At 37.4% G+C, this 23,025-nt stretch overlaps 1 protein-coding gene across 4 annotated transcripts in view; it reads right to left on the bottom strand.

The window, feature by feature from the left end:
- CSDE1 (cold shock domain containing E1) overlaps window positions 1-23,025 on the bottom strand; it is a 41,641-nt gene that overhangs the window by 2,399 nt on the left and 16,217 nt on the right. The window contains exons 1-17 of one of the 4 annotated variants that reach the window (XM_049880011.1): window positions 20,854-21,019; window positions 18,631-18,829; window positions 17,553-17,662; window positions 17,060-17,152; window positions 16,328-16,425; window positions 14,337-14,418; window positions 13,900-14,028; window positions 13,672-13,797; window positions 12,844-13,056; window positions 11,070-11,210; window positions 10,818-10,982; window positions 6,641-6,748; window positions 5,843-6,018; window positions 5,124-5,236; window positions 3,866-3,985; window positions 1,200-1,378; window positions 120-283 (exon numbers count right to left, since the gene is read on the bottom strand). In XM_049880011.1, coding sequence (XP_049735968.1) covers window positions 120-283; window positions 1,200-1,378; window positions 3,866-3,985; window positions 5,124-5,236; window positions 5,843-6,018; window positions 6,641-6,748; window positions 10,818-10,982; window positions 11,070-11,210; window positions 12,844-13,056; window positions 13,672-13,797; window positions 13,900-14,028; window positions 14,337-14,418; window positions 16,328-16,425; window positions 17,060-17,152; window positions 17,553-17,662; window positions 18,631-18,829; window positions 20,854-20,991 — 2,354 coding nt within the window. In that variant the 5' untranslated portion in view covers window positions 20,992-21,019. Of the gene's footprint in view, window positions 1-119; window positions 284-1,199; window positions 1,379-3,865; window positions 3,986-5,123; window positions 5,237-5,842; window positions 6,019-6,640; window positions 6,749-10,817; window positions 10,983-11,069; window positions 11,211-12,843; window positions 13,057-13,671; window positions 13,798-13,899; window positions 14,029-14,336; window positions 14,419-16,327; window positions 16,426-17,059; window positions 17,153-17,552; window positions 17,663-18,630; window positions 18,830-20,853; window positions 21,020-23,025 lie in introns of those variants that run through there. The other 3 variants (XM_049880009.1, XM_049880012.1, XM_049880010.1) reach the window with 3 other exon arrangements.

Here is a 23,025-nt window from a genome sequence, read left to right as displayed (position 1 = left end):
GACCAGTCTGCAGAGGTGGGAGGGGTGGTGGGGAAGGAAGACAATGAAGGAAAAGAAAGAAATGTGGTAGCAGAGAACACTTAAGGGTGGTTACTGATCCAACAAAAATAAAAACTCACCAGACTCGCCAAACATTACAGGCGCTGCATTTGCCAGTACGCTGATTAAGAATCACCGAGAATTCCACCTCATCTCCTGCCTGTAGCTCAACACCATCCTGAACTTCTTTCACATGGAAAAAGAGCTTCTTGCTATCTCCTACTTCATAGTTAATGAAGCCAAACTGAAATTAGATAAAGTAGCTAAAAAAAGGATATATCACAGGGGGGGGAAACACCTCACATTGAATGAAGCACAACACTTGACTAAAACTAGAATGGGGGGGTGGCATTAATGCCGATACTCTAAGTTCAGCTGCCTGGGGTAGCTTATGGTGGTGCTCTTCAAAGGGTAACATATAACAAGGGCTGCAAAACTTGCCAAGGAAGAAATTTTCTTTCAAATCACTAGCACTCACTATATTAATGAAGGAAACAAAGACTTTAAGATGGCTTTACTCCTTCAGCACTGGGTTGGTTTGGGCTTACTCCTTCATATATTATGAACTAAGTATTTTAACCAATCAAAATCGCCAGGGAGATATTATTTGAAAATGTTTTTATTTAGAATTATTAAACTGGGCTCTAACATTGTAAGAAATAACTACACATACAAAATGTTATATTCACTGTACTTTTTTGTGTGTGTGTGTTGAAAAAAATCCTGAGGACTCACAGAGAAAATTCTCACAGGTATCAGTACTGGGGATAGTTTTGTTTGCTCTCAGTTTATTTTATGAGCACCTCTACTTATGGTTTCTTTTTTCGTGTCATATGCAAAAGCTCTGAGCTAAAGCACTAAAAACCTTGTAGTCTTTGTATTCTGGAAATCTCACTCCAGATTTATTTTCCCTATCCCGTAATGCCAGTTATTAACAGCACTCTTACTTTCTCTTTGCTAACAGTCACTTAATTTTTGGTCTTCATGTATTTTTTATAAGCTACCTCCATTATTAAAAAAGGGTAAAGTAGAAATAAAAACCAAATGAATGTTGATAGCTCCCACTTGGCTGCAAAAATTTCAGGATTTTATTACTACTTGGCAAAAATCCGGTAACTCATAAAAAGATCAAATTTAGATCCAAAGATACTGCCACTTACCTGATCTTTCACACACTCCACTGTGGCCCTACGCAGGGGTGTGATGTTGTAGGCCATAGTCTGTGCATTCTGGCCCAGGACACACAACTGGAACTTGACACTCTCCCCTTTCTGCAGGCAATCCCCTTTGTTGGCCATCCCAACTATGCCAAATGGATATACCTCACCTTTCATATCCCCTGTGAGGAGAAACAGGTACAAATATTTCACAATAGTCTTTGCTAATATGTTTATAAAATATAGTTGCTAAAAGTAGATTAAGTTCCTTGAAAAAATCCTGAATGCTAACTACTACCATGAGAACACAATAGCTCACTAGAACCTGCCTCATTAATGAACACCTTTAAACTGTATTTATGAATTTACAAAATACTACTATCATTTACAATCCCATTACTCTAAGCATGGATATTTTTAAGCACTATGGGTTGTTAAATGTTACCCACCAGATTATCTTCTTAAGTTCACAATGTAAGCCTAACAGCCAGAAGTATTTCTGCCCCATACTCACCCAGGAATTAAGGAGCTAGCCAGGCAGAGGCAAAAACAGGGCAGATAAATTTATTTGGCATCCCAACTCCTTTCTTTGTTCTGATAATGCCTCCCACAAACTAATAAGCTCCTTTCCCCTATATTAGGGGTCAGCAAACTTCCTTAAAGGTCCAGGGATTAAATATTTTAGGCTGTATTACAACCACTCAACTATGCTGTTGTAGTAAGAAAGCAACCAAAGACAATCTGGCATTGGCTGTGTTTCAAGAAAACAGGCCATTGTGTTTGTCCAGCCCTGCCCTAAAGAGTTGGCTGGAGGTCAGTGCAGGCTACAATTAAAACCTGGGCCTAAGAAGTCAGCTGCTTAATCATTTGGCATCCAAGTGAATCCACCAAATCAACAAAGGTGGGCAAAAGGAGAAAAACATCAGACTTAAGTGGAAAGCTTCAGAATTGGAAATGCTTTAACTACTCCCTTCTACCCGCAAACACACAGGAACCAAAAAGTGTAAGGAGAGCCTTTCAGCAGATAAAAGTCATTCAGAAGAGTGATTAGAGACAGCTGGTCTGACCTAGCTGGGTAATAATTACCATTTATTAAAACAGTGATTCACATTTAATCTTCATAAAACCTTCTGAGGTTGAAGATAATCTCTCCATTTTAAAGATAAACTAAGCTCGGAAAGATTTAAGAAATTTGTCCCAAGATTATAAAGCTAGGAAGTGGAAGAGTTGGCGTTCACATCTAGGGCTGCCCAACTCCAAAGTCCATGCTTTTAAATTCATTTAGAGTTGTGCTCCTAAATAAAAGAGCTGCTTTTATGTACTCATTGCCACCAAATGGGAAAATGTGATCTGCATAGTTCTCAAACTCTAGGTAGGCTTAGAGATTTCCAAAGAGTTTCCTCCTCCAAAAAATCTTTGCTTTGGATGATATCCTATAGTCAATGTTGAGGAAGAGGGCTGTGGGGTGGGAGTACTAAAGGAAAAGTGGTGTGTTAGAGAGAGGAGGAAGGAGATTTGACATTACTTCACTGGAAAAAGTCAGATGCCTATACTTCTCTTTCAGTGGAACTGTTATCATCAGAGCATTAATTTAAAGGACTGATTTGCTATAAAGTCAACTGATACTTGAAGGTAGGGAATAGTGGTTCTAAGTAAAACAGAAATTTCTAAGAACCCCATTTGGTAAAGGAACAATTCATTTCCTTCTGCCCAATGCCCTGCTCTTTCTTCACTTGACTTTGACCCCATGACTCCTACATGACACAAAGGTTTATTATACTCTTTGTGAACCAGTCTATCATCCTTCAAAACCCTCATCTACCTCACCATTATGGTAACTCCATTACCCCAATCAACCAGTTTTCCCTCCTTCCATTTCTACTGCAAACTTGTTCTACGCACACAGACCATAAAAAGTTGGTCTTTCTGGTTGTGATTGTTAGGCAGGGAGGAGTGGCATCTGAACTCAAAGAATTCTCAAAGATGAGGAGAAAAATGCAAAAAACTGAAAAACATAGGGAACCTTGGCCTGGAGACAAGAGGTAGGATCCCCATGAAAACCTAGTCATTAAGGAATAGACACAGTAAACTTTTACAGAAAGCAAAACTATTTGTAGAGTTGAATAGTAACTAGAAAAAAAGTTAATAGAGGACAGTTATAAAGATTTACTGTTGTTGTTAGGTGCTGTCAAGTCAGTGCCGACTCATGACGACACTGTGTACAACAGAACAAACACTGCCTGGTCCTGCGCCATCCTCATAATCGTTGTTATGTTCACGGCCACTGCGTCAATCCATCTCATTAAGTCTTCCTCTTTTTCGCTGACGCTCTACCTTACCAAGCATGATGTCCTTCTCCAGGGTCTGGTATTATATACTAATATACTATATACACTAAGCCCAGTCAATTGAGAGTATCTTATTATCATACACTTAGCATTAAATGATTATTTTTCATATGTGATTTTGTTCTCAATTTCAATATAACTGAAAGAGTTTAGCTGCCCATGTCTCAGTCATGTGCTCAAAGTAGCAGCCATTTGTTCACAACTTAAACCTAAGCTGACACCATTTTCAGGAAATAAAAATATAAAAACCAAACATGGTTTAAAAGGCTGATTTGTCACTTGTATGGCAAATCTGAAACAACCTGATAGGGATTCTCTTACCCTCTTCCACAATCTCAATCATTCCTTGGTACTCAGTCTGTGTTGGATCAACACTCCTCAGGGGGCGAATGACTTTACCAGAGTAGATAGTGGGATCAGCTTCTTCAGTAATACCATTCACTGCAAAACAAAAGCCGAGCACATCTCCCATTCAAAAATTTTATCTAAAACTCCACCCCTTAGGAAAAAAGTGAGCCAAAAAAAAAGGGGGGGGGGGGAGTTATTAACACAGGGCTGGTTGATATCCTACAGTCATCCTAGAGATAGATAGATGCCTGCTATTCTTGAAACGGGTCAGGGAGCCTGAAGTCAAGTCTATTGCTAGAGCTGTCACTTGACCTTGAACACTTTTAAACTCTCATGAAAATGGCCTCTTTTCATTAAATAATTGTAGCTTGTTTAAGGAATTAATATGTATTCTTATTTAAAACACATCTTGCTTTCACCTTTTCCAGGTGACCAAATATCACCTTTTTAGCCAGGCCTTCCCTGGTCTCTAAAACAGCAATCCCCAATACTCCTTATCTCCCCCTTCCCTGACTGATTTCATCTCAACAGCATGTATTATCTTTCTAAACATACTATCTACAGTATTCTACTTGTTTGCCCAAACTTGCCACTAAAAATAAGCTCAATGAAGGCGGGGGTCTGTTTTGTTCGTTGCTGTATCCTCTTGTGTCTAGAATATAGAATGCACTTAGATATTAATTGAATTTAAATTAGTGGTCTCAACTATCATTTCCCCAGGAGTCACCAAAGAAAGTGTTATTTGGGGGAGTTTATATGAAGGCAAAAAGTAAGCCAGAGAGCTTAACTGGCGATGATTTTCCTAATTTCCCATTATTTTTCACATTTAGACTCATTCTTCTCCAGAACAGTCTTCTAGGGGATGTAGTCTTTCTTTCCCCAATTCAATGGAGATTTACATCTTGAGTTTATTTATTTTTTTAAATACGTTAAATTCAAGATAAAGCAAGTAACCTAAAAACATCCAGAAGAGCGGATTTCAAAGTTCGGTATCCATCACAAGAACTTAAAGGACTTGTTAAAAGAGATTGCCCACTCCCAGAGTTTTAGTAGGTTTGGTGGGGTCCAAGAACTTGCATTTGGAACAGCTGCCCGGTGATGTTGCTGATCCTGGGATCATACCTTGAGAATCAACAATCTAGAACATCTGGGTCTTCTCGCCTTCTCCAACCCTGTCCTTCATCTCCCACCCAAAGCATAGGGGGAATAAGCAGGAGTCAAGATCCATTACCTGAGTGTGTTTTATTCACTTTTTCTGCACTGATTTTGTTGCCCTTGCCTTTGGACAAGCTATACTCAACCATGTCCCCCAATTCCAGGCTATCGACATCACCAGAGAACTCACTGGGGAGGAAAGAAAATGATATTTTGAATAAGCCACTACCACAAACATCACTAGTAGAAAGTAGCCTTTATTTCTTCAAAAATAACATTCGTGAAGTGCTTACTTATGCTGCAAAACTTTTTAAGCACTTTATATATATTGACTGATTTAATCCTCAAAACGACTCTACGAAGAGGACCTTATCTCCAGCTTCAAGATAATGAACAAGAACCAAGGGGTTAATTCGTCTGATTTAAAAAACACATGGGTAGTTAATGATAGAGTTTGATTCAGACCCAAGCTGTCTGGTTAGAGCCCATACTTGTAACCACAATGCTATGTTATATACCAAATGCATAATTCCCTTGTGCCATGGCACCAACATAAAAAAAAAAAACTCTTTCACTGAATCAGTAAAGCGCCTACCCAATGCTTAAAGCAGGCACAGGCCTTTATCTTCTGGCCACATGTTTTCTACACAGAGATAGATGATTAACTTCAGTGTATACCTTGCCATAATTTTACCAATATGGAATTTGGTATTCAAAAAATATAATCCATCAACACTAAATATTTTAACTCTAAAACAATGACCAGCTCTGAGTGCCTAAAAAGGCATTTCTCACCTGTAATGGAAGAAGATTTCCTTATCATGATTAGCTGTTTCAATAAATCCAAAATTATCCTTCAGCGCTGCCACATAACCCAAGAACCTCTTGGAGCTGGAATTACGAACTATAAGTCGCACACAAGCAGCCATCTGCTGACCGGGCCTCTGTTTGTCACTAATACTAAATTCAACCTGTGAATAACGGGATGCTCATTAACACCATGCCAAACTCCTTAACTTTGGAAATGAGACCTTCAACTTCCCCAGCCCATGCTTTCCACTTCAAACATTCTTCGTAATTACGCTGATGGAATAGATTTTCACCCAAACCTAACACTTCTACTTCTCATTCCACTTTTCACAAGGGATTTTTGTTTTGCTCTTCAGTGTGTTGCTTGTATATTCTTACTACCACTAAAGGAAGGCTATCGGAAAACCAGACATACTAAGCATGAGAAAAATAAACAGCAGTAAGAAACCTTTGATGTGATTTTACTTTGATAATGTTTCAGGAGCTGTTTTAACCTTCTGCCCAATATTACCAATTTTATCTAATCCAATGGCTTTAAGTATATCTTATTTAATGCTTAAATACTGACTCCTCAAAAAGCTTTAAGAAAGAATTTGCTAAGCCCTGTTCTAATTAAATTAAGCTGGTTTTAAATATTTTCAATTATTTAACTTCTCAGGCACAAAAACATGGCTCACCAAAACATGATAAAATTTGAAGAAACCAATTTGCAGGATTTATGTTTAAGATGATAATTTTTTATACTACTCCCTCCACCCCTTTCAAATAAGCAGATTATCTTGCCTTATCTCCTATTTGAGGAGGAGCAGATCCTTCCACATCCTTGGCTTGAAAAGCAATAGTCAGTTTCACCCCACAATCATCATAGGCAATAATGCCATCCTCAGCCTCCTAAAGAGAGAGGTAACAGAATGCAGTGAAAAAAATTTCAAGAACAAAAAAGCAGTTTTACAGATTCCTGCGCCAAAGAATTGGCACAGCTATAGAAAGTTCCTACTCCTGGGTTCTCCAACAATAACACAGATCCTTTCCATGTGAATAAAAAGTAGTCTTACCTTAACACGGTACTGACACCATCTGCTGGGTTTGTCAGTTTTAAAAGCCAATTGTTGTTGAAGAGGGAAAGCCTACTGAAAATTTAAAACCCGCCAAATTCCATACTCTCCATGCTGTTTCTTGTGTGCTGTCGAGTGGATTCTGACTCAGTGACCCTGTAGGACAGAGGACTGCCCCATCGGGTTTCCAAGGCTGTAATCTTTACAGGGAGCAGACTGCTTTATCTTTCTCCAGTGGAGCAGCTGGGGTTCAAACTGCCAACCTTCAGTCAGCAGCTTAACCGCTGCATCACCAGGGCTCCTTATACTCCTCATAGCCAATCAGAAATCAAATTGGGTATGTATTTCCCATAGGAAATTCTGTAGAAAAAGAAGTCTTTGTATTCCCTATTTTCAATCTCCCATGGCACCTCAAACAGTGTTTTGTACATAATTAATGTCAACCATTTACCAATGTATGAGAATTTAATTTGGTATAGCATCTGACACTGTTCTAACCACTTAATATGATTAAATGGGTGATTAAGTTATGAGATAGTATATGAAAGACAACATGAAAGATTAGCTCCTTAGAACCCTGAGAAATTTCAGTTAGCAAAATTTCAGTAAGCAATGACATTGTACAGCATCTACATAAATTATATTCTTTACAGTTTTAATCAGCATTTCTATGGGTACAATGCCCACAGCCCTAATCTAGTTCTGACTTCTTTCTGAAGCTCCAGATCTCATTTTAACTATTATATATTTCAATTCATTTCTACCTTCTTACCATTCATACACCTCCTATAACCACATATTTTATTAAAAAAATTTTCACTGTGGTAAATATATGTCTAATAAAACATTCGACTTTCTATCAATCTTCACATGTTAACAGTTCAGTGACATGAATTGTTTATCATGTTGCTCAACCATCATCCTTTTCTGTTCCCAAATCATACCATTGCCATTATCAGAAGCTCAGTGTCCCCTAAGCAGGAAGTCCCCCTTTTCCTCTTTTTCCTGTACGCTCCTGGTACTAAAGTTCCTATACACTTGCCTGTTCTATATATTTTATATAAGTGGGATCATATAATATTTGTCCTTTTGTTATCTGACTTATTTCGTTCATCACAATGTTTTCAAGGTTCATCCATGTTGTAGGATGTATCAGGACTTCATTTTCCTGATTGCTGAATAATACTCCATTACATTATGTATGTACCATACTTTTTCTTTTTTTTAATCCATTCATCATTGATGGGTATTTAGGCTGTTTCCACCTTTTGGATACTGTGCACAATGCTGCAATGAACACGGGGGTACAAGTATGTTTCTGCTTTCAACTCTTCTGGATATATACCTAGGACTGGAACTGCTGCACCAGGCAGTAATTGTATGCTTAACTTTTAGAGGAACTGTCAAACTGTTTTCTACTGTGGCTGTACCCTTTTATAATCCTACTAGCAACGGATGAGGGTTTCAAACTGTCCATATCCTCCCCAACGCCTGTTGTTTTCTGTTTTTAAAATCATAGCCTCCTAGTGGGTATGAAGTGGTATCTCACTGTGGTTTCCACCTGCTCTTCCCTAATGACTAATAAGGAAGCCCTGGTGGTGTAGTGGTTAAGTGCTACAGCTGCTGACCTAAAGGTCAGTAGTTCAAATCTGCCAGGCGCTCCCTGGAAACTCTATGGGGCAGTTCTACTCTGTCCTATAGGGTCGCTATGAGTCGGAATCAACTCGAGGGCACTGGCTTTTTTTTTTTTAAATGACTAATGATGTTCAGCATCTTCTTGTGCACTTACTGACCTTTTGTATACCCTCTTTGGTGAATATAACCACTATATAACAATTATCTATTGAGCATTTACTATATGCTAGGCATTATTCAAGATACTTTATCTTATCAAACTTAATGTTATAACTATCCTTATAGTTACTGCATTTTTACACAAATAACGTGTGCCTTTGATGTTGTTGGCTGTGTCCTGCCCCCACAAGGTATTTCTGTTAAGTGTGCTACACTAACTTCTTTTACAGCATGTAAAAAATTTGGCACAGTGGTGCTTAAGACTGGCAAACAAATGTAGAAGGCAAGCATTGTTTCCATAAAAATATGGTACTTTGAATCTCATTTTACAAACAAGAGAAAAAGTCTTAAAGGTTAAATAACTTGACCAAGGTCACACACCTGGTATAAGATGATCCTGAGAATCCGAGTTTGGCTGAAGAGCAATCATGCCACTAAATTAAGCTATTGCCCCAATGGCATCAATTCTGTTTTAAGTAACCAAACTCAAAATCTCAGCAATTATTTTTGCTCTCAATCTTCATCACTCCCAAACCTCAATATCCAGCCAACATCTGACAATATACCAAGTATATTAAATATAGATTAAAAAAGGCCACAGCCCCCAAGGAGCCCGGACTAACAGGGGAGACAAACTCATAAACAGATTAAGTGTAATACATTCTTAATAAAGCACAACGACAGGAGTATATACTAGTATACAGTGTTGGCCCAAGAAGAAAATAACAACCAATAAAGGGCAAGGAAAGTCTCGCACAAAACCTGTCTTGATCAAACCAGTTTTGCCAGAAACATTTGGGAAGCAAAGCATTCCAGAAGTTAAAAGCCATTAAGTCAGCTCTGTTTAACTTTATTGTTGTTAATAGTATCATATGCCACTTGTTAAATTCATAGTATGGTCTAGGCACTGCGAGGGTTTGTTAAACACAATTCCACACAACTAAGCAAAACAGGGAAGAATCCTTTTTTAGGTTTAAAAACTGAGGCTCAGAGGTGAAGTCGTTTTCTCAAGCTATAAAGTAAGTGGCAGCAGAGACGCCACTCCTGCTCTACCTTGTACATCACCTTCCAGTGTGTCTCTCACGTACCGCTTGTCTACATCCATCCTCTGCCCCTAGGTTCAGAAACTACTAAACTGTTAATCAGTTTTCTACCAAGCCTCTTCACCTTTTTTTTCTTTCTTCTCCACCTTCATTCAGCCTTTAGCCTTTATACTACTGCCATTATCTTCCTCAAACATGTACCTGATATTTACTTTCCAACACAAATCTTTTTCTCTAGTTACAGTAAAGGTCTAAATTCTTTAAAATAGCAATCATCACCCTCCCGATTTAGCTGCATCCTCATTTTCCATCCCTATTTCCTCTACCTTCCCCCACAAAAAAAGGGGAAATTCCACATTCCTGTCAAACTACTTAACTCATTGCTTTCTAAAGATGAATTTTTCTCATCTATACAACTACTCTGGAAAAAATATTCTTTCTTCACTTATCTCCACCTTTTAAACGTACATGCTTTAGTGAAATCATTCCAGATCTTGCAGTCAGAATTAGTTTTTGCCAGAACACGTTCATTGACCCTTTACTGCAACATTTTATACTCTGTATGAATTACTTATTTCTACACAACTCTCTGTTTACTTCAGGGAGGTTGTCTTATGTATCTTTGTATTTCCTAGCCATTGGATTTTTCAATAAATGGAGCTCATTTGTGAAATGAGTCCAGCCAATTTTTAACATTTTTTATCTGTTTGGAAGATAGGTACCGTTATCTTAAGCGAGTCGTTCTCAACTGAGGGCGATTTTGTTCCCCAAGGGACATATGACAATGTTTGGAGACATTTTTGGTTATCAAAGTCAGGGAGCAGGAGGGAAATGATACTGGCATCCAGTGGGATGCTGCTGAACTTCCTACAATGCATAGGACAACGTCCCACAGCAAAGAATTATACAGCCCAAAATGCCAATAATGCTGCGGTTAAGAAATTGTCCTTTAAATTAAATTCACTGATAAAATAGCAAGGGATTCCAAAAATGACAATACCACATTATTACATGGCCGTGGTTGCTATTAAGCACAGTAAGAAAATCATTTTGATCATGTAAACTTACCTTCTCTTTGCCTTTATTTGGGCTAGTGGTTTTGGGATTGGAAAAAGTGGCTTCTTTTTCTACAGTGCCCAGAAAACGATGATCTGGATGGGAATGAAACGAAACCGTGCCCTTGGGAAGTTTTTTAATCCTAATAGCATGATTTCTTTGGGCAGAGAGCATATCCTACAAATGATACACAAAATTAACTTTAAACTGAAAAAAGTTATCAGGAAAAAAAACAAGCCCATACTTTTCTCAAAAACTACTTACAGGAACTACAGTAAACTCTACTTCATCTGCAATATGGAGCTGGTTCCCATCCAAAATTTCACTGAAGTGGAAGAACATACGAGCATCACGATCCACACACTTGATGAAACCAAAACCATCTCTCATGGCAGCAATCACACCCTGAAACCCAAATTAATAGTTTCACTGGCTGTGAAACTTGTCCAGTAAAACACTCAAGTTTGGAAGCACCATACAAGCTAAATTCATTCAGAATTTCCTCTACTATTGAACCAAACATTATATCCACATTTTCATTTTTTTCTTCACTGAAATATGAACTCACTGCTTTCAATAAATTTATCCATTAAACAATTTTCTGAGACTCTCCAGATGCTATCCCCTTCGCATATTATTACTACACTTGAATGTAAACACATGCACACGATTTACAGTAAAACCTGCAGAAGCAGAATCTGTGTAAGGTGAAAACCTGTCAGACAAAGAAAACATGTATTTTCTAATAATACAGAACGAAAGAAAAGTGGTAAGACTGCATCCTGTCAAAGGTGGAAAACTTGTGAGACTCAGAAAAACAAGACAGTCCTGCAGAACTCCGGCTCACACAGATTTCACTTAACTCTCAATTCCAAAAACTTGGTATTTATCCTGGTTTAACAAGATGAGGACACTGAGGCTGCGAGATTAAACAGTATGTCCAAAGTACACAGCTAATCAGCGGCTGGGCCAGGATTCTAAATCAGCCTCTAAAGCCAAAGCCTTATGACAATGTAACTTGTGGAAATTTCAAGATTCTACAAACCAACATTTCAGGGGTCTACGACAAAAGTCAACTTTCTACTCTCTATCTCAAAAACTTAAGTGTATTCAGGTCTGAAAAATAAATATGGGAAACCCCTTCCCCACCCTTTTCCCCTCCTTGCTACATTATCAGCCCTGTGTTGACACTGTATCCAGAGTACTTGGCATATGGTAGGCACACAAATGTTTACTGACAAGGTAAACAATCAGTAGCCTACCAATAGCTTTACATATCACGTATCTACATTTTCCAGAGATGACTGTTCTATACCCAGTTCTGAATACGGCCTAAAACAATATTCTGACACTTAACCACTGCTAAGTCCTAATCATAGTCACACTGCTAAGTCCTAATCATAGTCAATGTACTCAAAACTGCATTCCATACTGTAAGACAAAACACTGCCTCAGAAGTTTAATGTTTATTTTTAAAATCACACTTTCATACTTCCCAACTTTTAAAACTAAAAATACATGGCAGTATCAAATAAGATCAGTTTTCTAAAGGCAAAAGCTAAAAAAAAAAAACTCAAAGATAAAATTTCATTGACTGTATCTGGTTCCACTGAGTTACACTGTAAATGGTAAGATCCCAAACAGAACTAAATGTAAACTACGGAAAAGTTAGTTCATGAAAACTGCGTTTGAAAAAAATGTTTGGGTAACAATTATTTTACATGCCCCTGTTGGACATCTACCCATTAAAGAGAATTTTTAACTTCGTTTAGTCTAGTGATTACTAACCATCTTATGAAACACTTTGGGAAAATCAACTTTCTACAATGATGGACATGAATTTTTTCTCTCTCGATCTTAGAAATCATACTGTCCTGATTTCCATTCTAAAACTTTTTCACTATATATTTGCAAGATAACTGGCAGAGATAGAAACCAAACCCAGACTTCTCTGAAATCTCAATTCAGCATTACAAACAAACTTGAACGTAACATTGCCCCCATATTAAATACATACCCAATAACATCCAACACTTACCATTTCTCTGGCTTCATTAGTGAACTGAAATGTATTTGATAGAACTTCTATATTGGTTGCTCGCTCTAATTTATCACGTCGGTCTGTTGAAATATTAAACCTAACATGGTCACCTTCCAGAAGGGTCACCTTGGATTTTGTATCTTTGTCTCCAAAGGGAAGTTCTTTAGGAATCACAAAATCAACTTTGATGCGTCCTGGCAATGGGTCATTCTGATGAGAAGGAAGAACAATTTTAGCTGGAGATTTTTCATCATTCCTAGTTCTAAGTCAAACAACAAGAACACAGCAAACCCATGTTATTTACAGCAGACAGTTCCCTGAAGGGAAAAAAGGTGTTGACAATATAGTCCAATTTGAATACTCTGGGTTCTGTGACCACATAATAAAACCACTGCAGCTAAAACTCTGTACTGTTACACCAAGAGGTTTTATTTAAGGAAAAGAATTTCAGTCTTTTGTTTCACATTTCCTCAGCAATGACACCACTTGTCTTCTTACCTCCCCACCCAGAAACAGACTGGGGCGGGGGGGGGAACAAATGCACACCCAAACTACAGTCCAAACCAATCAAGTTTTTTTTTCCCAATTTAATCAGCATTTTTTCTTCTTCTGCCTTCTCTCCTTACCATCCAGTTTAAAAAAATACATATTCATGGATATATTAATCAGTGGTTTCTCATTTAATTATACACAAAAAAAATTTGACCTGTTTCACCAACACACAATTACACTCATCAAATGGAATAAACTTTGTTCATACCACTCCATATTATTCTGTTCCTGATGAGGGAAGAGAGGAGAATTCGCCTCAAAAAGACTATTTACCTGGTTTTTACTGGGTACTTTTGGGATAACTTTGGTTACAGTTCCTTCAAAATGTTCAATGCTGATATCTTCAAAAATGACTGTTCCTTGAGGCAATAGTCTGACATCTGTTGCAACTTCTTTACCCTAAATCAGAAGGGGATTAAGTCACATAATTTTAAGTGTTTCTGAAAAATCTAATTCCCTACTGCTTAAAGGACCAAAGATCAAGTTAGTCAACTATCTTACATTTCTGTCCTTGATTGTGAACTCCACATCATCTCCAGGCTGTAAGAATTCTAGGTCACCCTTAAATTCACTATAGTGAAAGAATATCTCTTTTACAACATCACCTCTTTCAATAAAGCCAAACGCCTCCTAAAGTGAAAAAAAAAAAAAAGGGGGGGGGGTAGGGGGACATGACAAGCCATTCAGTGTATGTATTTTTTATTACAATTTACAATCCACAAATCTTTTCAAAAATTTATACTGTTGTGGAAGTGATATAATTTGCGAGAGTCTAATATTATCAACTAAATGCCAATTTTAAAGAACCTAATGAACATTGAAACAGTGAAATAATTTCAATGGAGAAGGTAAAGAAGAAAAACAAAATGCCTGCATTTGAATCGTAACACTTTGCGTCAAAGAATAAACTTAAGTGTCTCAAATTTGATGACACTTACCTTCATGGCACAAACTACTCCCTGACAGCGAGTTTGCTTCTTTTTCAACAGCATAATATTACGAGCACTTACAGCACCAGTACTGGAAAGGAACAGAAGGATTTGGGGTGAGGGGGGAATCAAAGAAGGGTGAAAAAAATGCATCAGCTTGGTTAGACATGAGTCTAGAAAAAACAAGCTAATTTCCTTGGGCTTCAAGAATTATACATCATATGAAGAGTAAATGTAAGGTTTATGGCACCTGATCCTTTTCATGACTCAACCCGCCCAGCAATCTAAATTGGGCACACATACATAATGTTTTCTCTTATACTGCTGAACTATTTGTTTTTTACAAACTTGGACTTGGGGTACATGATGCTCTACTCTGCTTGCAGTCCGACTGAAATAGTCACAAATTGAATGTAACCAATGGTGAGAAATGCTAAAGTTTTAGAGAGATCATTCATTAAACAAACACCTGAGCAGGCATTACGTGCTGCGAATTAAGGTACTGGGAATACCGAGATGAGTAAGAGATCATCCCCGTTTTCAATGAGCGCTGACTTAAGTAACTACCCCACCAATTATTTCTGATTAAACAGCCATAAAAGACAGTTGAGTAAAATGCCTTGATTGTAGGCGAAATCTAGTGTGCTTTCAGAATATTCACCTCCACTAGAGAATTTAAAATCAATTAGAGGTACCACATGTTGCTATACTGTCTCCATCTTTGAACAGCAGCAACGTTAATTCAATTTTCTTTTAAAGGTAGCATACAACTGCACAAGATCCAACAGTATTATTACTGTAGTTGTTTTAAGAGAAGATCTATAGACCAATTATTTTCCTTAGTTCTTCATGGACAGATGGTAACCTAAGTGCTATATGTGGAAGTGTTTTCTAATTTAAAGTTTAGCATATTATCAAAGACACTGAAGAAGTCCTACTTGCCTTTGCAAGTTATTGCAGTGAAAAGGCTTTAGAGACAGACTGGGATTTAAATGTCTGCCACTTAAAAGTTGTATGACTTCAGGCAAGTTAGTTACACTTCAAGAATTTATATCTCATTTTACATACGAGGAAGCTTATCAGGTAAGGCCCTTCTGAAGATTAGCAGCCAAGCCAGAAAAATGGCTTTTGGGATTCCCCTAATTCCAATACACATCTCTATGCAACCAATTACGAAGTTTGGTGTTTTTATCTTCTCAATGTGACTTGACTTCTCTACCCCACCACTCCTGGCCAATCTATATTAGGCCCTTATCTTTCACATCCCGTATCACATCTTCTAGGTTAGGTCATCCCTACTCTCCTAATGTCTACCATCTCCACCACTTCAAAGATTCAAACTGATCATTACTTCCCTGTTTAAATCTTTCAAAGATTTCTATGACCATGGGATAAAGCTCAAACTTCACCTTCCGAAGTTCCAGTCAATTCAGTGAACTCAAACTTTTGGCCATTTCCCGAAACATGCCATTATACTTCCTCTACCCAGAATGCTTTTTTCTCATTTCGCTAGTGATTCTGGAAACCCTGGTGGCAGAGTGGTTATGTGCTACAGCTGCTAACCAAGAGGTCGGAAGTTCAAATCTGCCAGGCGCTCCTTGGAAACTCTATGGGACAGTTCTACCCCGTCCTATAGGGTCATTATGAGTCGGAATCAACTTGAGGGCAGTGGGTTTGGTTTTTTTTTTTTTTTTTTTGGTTTTCTAGTAATTTCACACCCATTCCTCAAAACTAAAACACTGCTGCTTTTGCAAAACCTTCACTAATCTCTACAACAGCTCCTTGAAAGCTGTGACCATGTTTTATCTTCCTATTTCTGACACTGTGCACCAGTGCCTGTCACAGAATAGACCTGCAAATGCTCAGTTGATGAATGAAGTGTACAAGATCATGAAAATTATCTAGATTTACAAGTTAGATTTTTAACTTGCTTCAAATTGCTTAATGCAAAAAATACCAAAAAGAATCACTTAGTTGGGAAAATATAAAAAAGAACTTACTGTTTATTGTTATCAATTACAAAGTTTATTTTATCTCCGGTCTCCAGCTGAACATTCCCTTCAACATCTTCAGGGGTATAAGTCAGATAAAACACTTCCTGTGAATTAATAAGTTATTATTACTATATTGGCAGGATACATAGTCACTGTTTACTGTGACTTACTTAAATAGGTCTTATACTGGCATTTTAAGCCAAATTTCTTAAAATTAAATGCTTTATGACAAGTTGCTTTATTCATATAAACACACACTCCCCCCTCCATGGTGCTGATGACTTCTGCGAGCCCACGGCTGAGCAGCAATCCAACTTCAAAAAGCTTACACATGTGGAAGCATTTGCCCTGAGACTGTAGATACATTTCAAAAGAACATTTTTATATAAGGCATTCCAAACAAAAAAAGCTGGAGTTAGTGCTTAAAAGGAGCCAGAGGGGGAAAAAAAAGAAAGAAAAAAAGGCCACCCCACCCCCCCCGGAAAAAAGTGAGTAAAAGGAGCGTTTTACCTTATATTCTAACTAAGGTCACACTTGGGCAAGCTAAGACACTTGGAAGTCCTAACAATTTTTTTCTTTTTAAAAATTTTTATTAAGCTGCACTCAAAGCCTTTTAGAAACCAAATTTAAAACTGATTTTACCAACTACAGCTTACGTTTTCTATTTTGAATTTTAAAGTATGGTTATAGATCACATGGTGGATCAGGCAAAGGTTTAAGAAAAATACACAAGTTTACCCCATTACGTTCGTAGCATACACTCCCTGTTGGACTCTGACCCGGGGCAGCTGGAGATTTACTCTCTAAGTTGTGAGGAACAGCGCACACAACCTACCAGTCAAAAAAAAAAAAATTTCCATTGCTAATCATTTCAGGAGCAGCACTGCGCAATATAAACTGAATTTTAAAATCCTCTATACTATACATAGGGATGCATTTTAATATGATCCACAAGAGGATGTCATGCTGCCAAGTTTCAAACTTACAGTACATAAATTGACTGTAAGCACAGATTTAGGGTTATATGTAAAAACCCAAACTGAACCTTGACCATATTTGTATCTTAGGTCAAGAATGCCAGTGCTTCTGATAGAATTTTTAAAGAGTAATCTTTATAAACTATAGCTCTCTAGCGTGCAAACTGAGGTGATGGGGAGAATCTTCCTTTTCTAATGTAAAAGATATGCAAATGCAGGGCCCTAAGAAAACACAAAGCATTAAAGTCACTAACTTGTCCATTCATTCGTTCTTCAGGGAGGATTTCTGGTTTTATCTTCACCAGTTTAACAGCAATGGGTTTCCCAGTCCGCCGGTCAGAGGATACTTCAAATTCAACATCATCTAAAACAAAGAATGTGTATGTTTTTGGGACTAATTTTGGCAAAATGTTACCTCACTTCCAGGCTAAACTTAAGGGAATATTTGAGCTGCCTTGGACCACTGGTTTTCAAAGTGTGGTCCCTGGACCAGCAGCATCAGCATCACCTGGGAGCTTAGCAGAAATGCAAATTCTTGGGCCCCATTCAAGATCGGATCAAAGAGAAACTCTGAGAGTTGGGGTACAGCATTCTGAATTTTACCAGGCCTTCCAGGCAATTCTGATAGATGCTAATGTTTGAGAACTCCTTTAGATTAAGATTGCCATGTCTTTCTCTTAAGTTTTTACAGCATTTTACAAATACTGCAAATGAGGTGATATAACGATCATGACCTTTGGCAAGTGTTTTTTAAACCTCTTTGTACCTCAGTTTCCTCATCTGTAAAATGAGAATACTTCCTAACCAACAGAGTTGCTAAACAAAATAATGCTCCTATCACACTTAGAATCTTTGGTAGATAGTAAGCATTCATGTTGGCTATTATTCTGATTGTTTTCTGAAAAATAACTTAAAAACACACACTGGGACCTTGTAATTTCAGTCCTTTAATAAGCCAAACATTTTCATGGGTGAAAATGCTTTTTATGATGTCAGCCAAGATGAATTTACATGACGTCCAAGTGGTGACATTCAAAGAGCGATTTTTTTCAGGTATTAAAATAGGACATGGTAAAATAATCGTAACTGACATCATAAAAATATATTATTTTCACCGACTTAAAATAAAAAATATACTTACAGTCATCATTAGGGGGAAATAACACTTAAATCTCCCAAGCATCCATTATAAAAATTCTCAAAGATAACTGTTTATACAGACATATTTCAGTAACTGGTACAACCAGAAGATCAAACTATTAACACTTTCACAGACAAGTTGATAAGAGAAATTTATTAGATTCTTTTCAAAAGGGAGAACTGACAGATTACCTCCTACTTTTAAGTCCTGCAGGTTGCCATTATACTGTGAACAGTGGAAGAAAAGTCTAGCTTGACGTTCTGAACACTGAATAAATCCGTAAGAGGTTAGCAGTTTTTCAATAACCCCAGTTTCACGCAGTGCTGCTGAAGTACCATTGGGGTACCCATTGTGTCCATTGTTGTGGAGAAGGTTTGGATCAAAGCTCATCTGTTTTAAAATGAAAAAGAACTCAATATATACATACCTGTACATTATCTCCACAACATACAAAGTCTGATCAACAAATCACTAAATCATTAGTATAGAAAGGCAAAGAAAATAAAGGTAAAAAGACAAAGAGATGATGATAGCTTTTATTACTGAAATGTTAATTTAACTAATAAAACATTTCAGGGGAAACAATTCAAAGTATTTTGGGAGAACTGCCCTCATCTGAGGTAGAATTTTCACTTACCAGATAAAATAGCATTTCTGGAGTTTAATATTAAAGGTAAATCAACTACACAAGTAAAAGTTGCCTTTCCATTAATTTTAAATGACTAAAACTGCAATTTCAGAGCAAAGGTTACCAATACTCAAGAGACAGCAAATCAAACTACCAAATCTCATCAATAAGAGATTTGTTAATCCTTATTTTGAAGCTTAAAACAAAATAGTACTATTTGGGAAGCCATGCATCTTGAAGGTAAATACTTAAATTAGTAGAGATTAACACAATAAAATAAACTCTATGACTACTTAATTCAAACCAGAACATTTCAGAGTGATGCATGCATAGGTCTTTTTTTTTTTTTTTTGATTGTGCTTTTAGTGAAAGTTTACAAATCAAGTCAGTCTCTCATACAAACATTTATATACACCTTGCTATATACTCCTAGTTGTTCTCCCCGAGACAGCACACTCCTTCCCTCCCTCTCTCTTTTCGTGCCCATCCACCCAGCTTCTGACACCCTCTGCCCTCTCATCTCTTCTCCAGACAGGAGATGCCCACATAGTCTCATGTGTCTACTTGATCCAAGGGGCTCACTCTTGACCCTTATCATTTTCTATCCCCTAGTCCAGTCCAATTCCTGTCCGAAGAGTTGGCTTTGGGAATGGTTCCTGTCTTGAGCTAACAGAAGGCCTGGGGACCATGACCTCTGGGGTCCTTCTAGTCTCAGTCAGACCATTAATGCATAGGTCTTTTAATGGAAGAAAATCCAAAATAAATGATCTGAAAACAATAGTTTTCTAAAACAAAATTCCAAGACAGCAAAAGCTCTTCCACTTAAAAAAAAAATTTCAATAATGTCACAGGTAGTTTTAAAGAAATCTTTTGATCTGTTTCAGACACTGACTTAAAATCTCTAAATACTACACTGTTGTTTCTATAATCAGAAAAATCACATATAAACCCATTCCTTAGTGAAAGAGGAACCATTTAAATCCAGTACAATGGAATAGGTTTAGATCTTCAAATACTGTTTATAACATTGGCTACTTCATCTTATTTGAGTAAACCCGAATTTTATAAGCTTAAACATGAACAGGACAAAATCTCTAGCAAAGGATAGGTCTTTGCAACTAGTTTTAGGCCTTTTCTTTGAAAATTTGACTTACATGCATTTTAAGCGAAAAGTTGAGCATTATTAATAAAAAGAAAGCATTTCATTAGGAAAAAAGAATGACTAAATTTTAAAATGATAAACCCAAGTATGAGTAAATAGTATGTGGAATGGGCAAATTATGAAAATTAGACCCACCACACCTGTTGGTGGTTAAGTTCTAGTTCTCTCAAGCTAGACACTAATTTTGTGTTTGACATTTATTAACTCATTTAATTTTCACAAAAGCCCACAAAGAAATTAATATTATCTCTATTTTACTACTGAGGAAACAGAGAGGTTAAATGACTTGCCGAAGTAAAATGTTACAGCCACAACTCAAACCAAGGTTTGCCTCTACAATCTGGGCTCTCAACCAGGGCTTCTCAAACATAAGTTACCCGGAGATCTGGTTAAAATTAATTAAAATGGTTAACTGAAGTGGGGGACCTGAGAGTCTCCATTTATAACAAGTGATACCAATGCTTCTGATTCTCAGACACAACTGAGCAGCAGTTACTAAAGTTACCTCTTAAGATTGGAGGTGGGATGCTTAAGTAAAGTTAGAAAGTGAGTCTGAATGACCCTTGTTAATCATGCTCTTAACACACAAAAAAAGGAGTTGGGACGACTGCTTCCCTGACTTACAGATCTCTGATATGCAGGGGTCCTCTTTTGTTTTTTAGTCCCAGATGAGGTAGAAGATGAAGATAAAGGTAAAGAAAGTGAAGGAGGGACTGCAGGAGGGGGATGAGGATCTGATGACACAGTAAAAACGTTCTCCATCTCAAACAGCTGTGATAATATAGCATAATGTTTACAACTATGGTCCATAACAATTTAATGCATACTTGAGAGTTAACCTGTGAAATCTTTTCAGATTTACTATTAGGTCAGTTTAGCAAAATATAATTCAGTTAACCAGATTTCCATTGACATAGGAAATAAATTACAGCATTAACATTAAAAGGTCATACCGAAACATTTTTTGAAGCCCTTAAATAATCCCGAACCAGTAATATTTTCAATTTTTAAAATAAGGACTCTCCGGGAAGGGTAGTTAGTTGCTCAAGTGAGATAGCTAAGCCCAATTTCTTTTCAACGTGCAACAACTTTAAATAAAATCTGATTATTCTCAACCACTAGTTTCCCTAAAGTGCATGTAAAACAATCCACTGGAGTGTGGGACGGAAATATGAGAACTTTTTTTTTTTTTTAACTCAGAAATAAAAACCAACTTCTCCAAGTATTTTTTACAGGAAAGGCCTCACTCAATCTTTATGTCATATGGTCACGTGTCACAACCATTATTCAGGTATTCAGAGGGAAGAGCAGGCAACTCCACAAGAGGTGGACCATGAAGCCCTTGCTCATTCATCTGCTTTCAGCATATTAGTTTACACATGTCCAGTTTAACTGGATTTACAAATTTAGTTATTAGTTTAACTAAACTCTCCTCACAAATAGACAAATGGTTGAAAAAGGTTCCCGCAGAACCTTACATGGATGATAACGCTAATAATGCAAGCACAAGTAAAGAAGTGCCAGGGAGAGCTGACAGTTCTATCCCTAGTACTAGTTCTTCATCCTCCACATTATGAAATAAATGACCATCTAATCAGATCTGACAAGTATGCCAAAAATTTAAGATCAAATCTGATGATATGAATTGCTATTAGTAGCAATAAAACACACTAAATACATTACCTCTTGAGATACTAATACATGATAGTATGAAGTTTCTTGAACACTTAAGAGAAAAACCAAGTATTCAGAACATATTTCTAGTGAAGATGGAAAGATTCTGTACCATTTTTATATTGTTTATTTCATCTTTATCTGTACCACTACGCTTTACAACGCAAATGCAAACGCAATAGTAAACCAAACCAAAGCCAGTGCCGTCGAGTCGATTCTGGCTCATAGTGACCCTACAGGACAGAGCAGAACTGCCCCACTGAGTTTCCAAGGAGCACCTGGTGGATTTGAACTGCCAGCCCTTTGGTTAGGAGCCGCAGCACTTAACCACTACGCCACCAGGGTTTCCAATGCCATAGTACAATCATACAATTTTTAATTATACACATAGTGGCAGCACATGCTCAAGCTTTTTACTGACAAGCAATATGATCAAATTCATTTGAAGACCACTATTCTAGAACACTGACTTAGATCCTGACTTTCAAGCTGTACTCATTCATGTTTAGGCTATAGTTCTTACTATAAAAATAAGAACACAAGTATGACTTATAGTACTTTGCCCCAAACCAAACCCACTGCTGTTGAATCAGTTCCAACTCAGTGACCCTACCGGACAAAGCAGAACTGCCCCATAGTGTTTCCAAGGCTATAAATCTTTATGGAAGCAGACTGCTACATCCTTCTCCCATGGAGTGGCTGGTGGGTTTGAACCACTAACTTTTCAATTTGCAACTGAGTGCTTTAACCACTGTGCCACCAGGCAGGAAGTAAGGATCCTGTTTTTCTCACTCTAAGGGAAAATGAGTCACAAGGGCTTACAGCAAGCATTTCCTTCTAAAACTAATTTATTCCCCAACAAAGGTGCTGGCATATAGGTTGTATTACTGCTCTTGAATCTCATCTCACTCCTAGCTGTATATCAAAACAGTGCTGAAAAGGGTTTTCCCCTTCTCAGAAACACTGCTGACCTGAGCTCTCTTTCCCTAGCCTTTATCCATTTGGGGCTTTCCTCCCCAACACATGAAGGAAAAATATATACTGCTTAATTTTAAATCAGAGCATAGTAAACACATCCCAATTTAAAGAATTTCTAATAATGTGGATAAACTACATTTTTCT

Source organism: Elephas maximus, chromosome 3, assembly GCF_024166365.1.
Source record: "Elephas maximus indicus isolate mEleMax1 chromosome 3, mEleMax1 primary haplotype, whole genome shotgun sequence".
NCBI lineage: Eukaryota > Metazoa > Chordata > Mammalia > Proboscidea > Elephantidae > Elephas > Elephas maximus.
The sequence above is the reverse complement of the archived record's forward strand: the minus strand, read 5'-3'. Positions and strand labels throughout refer to the sequence as shown.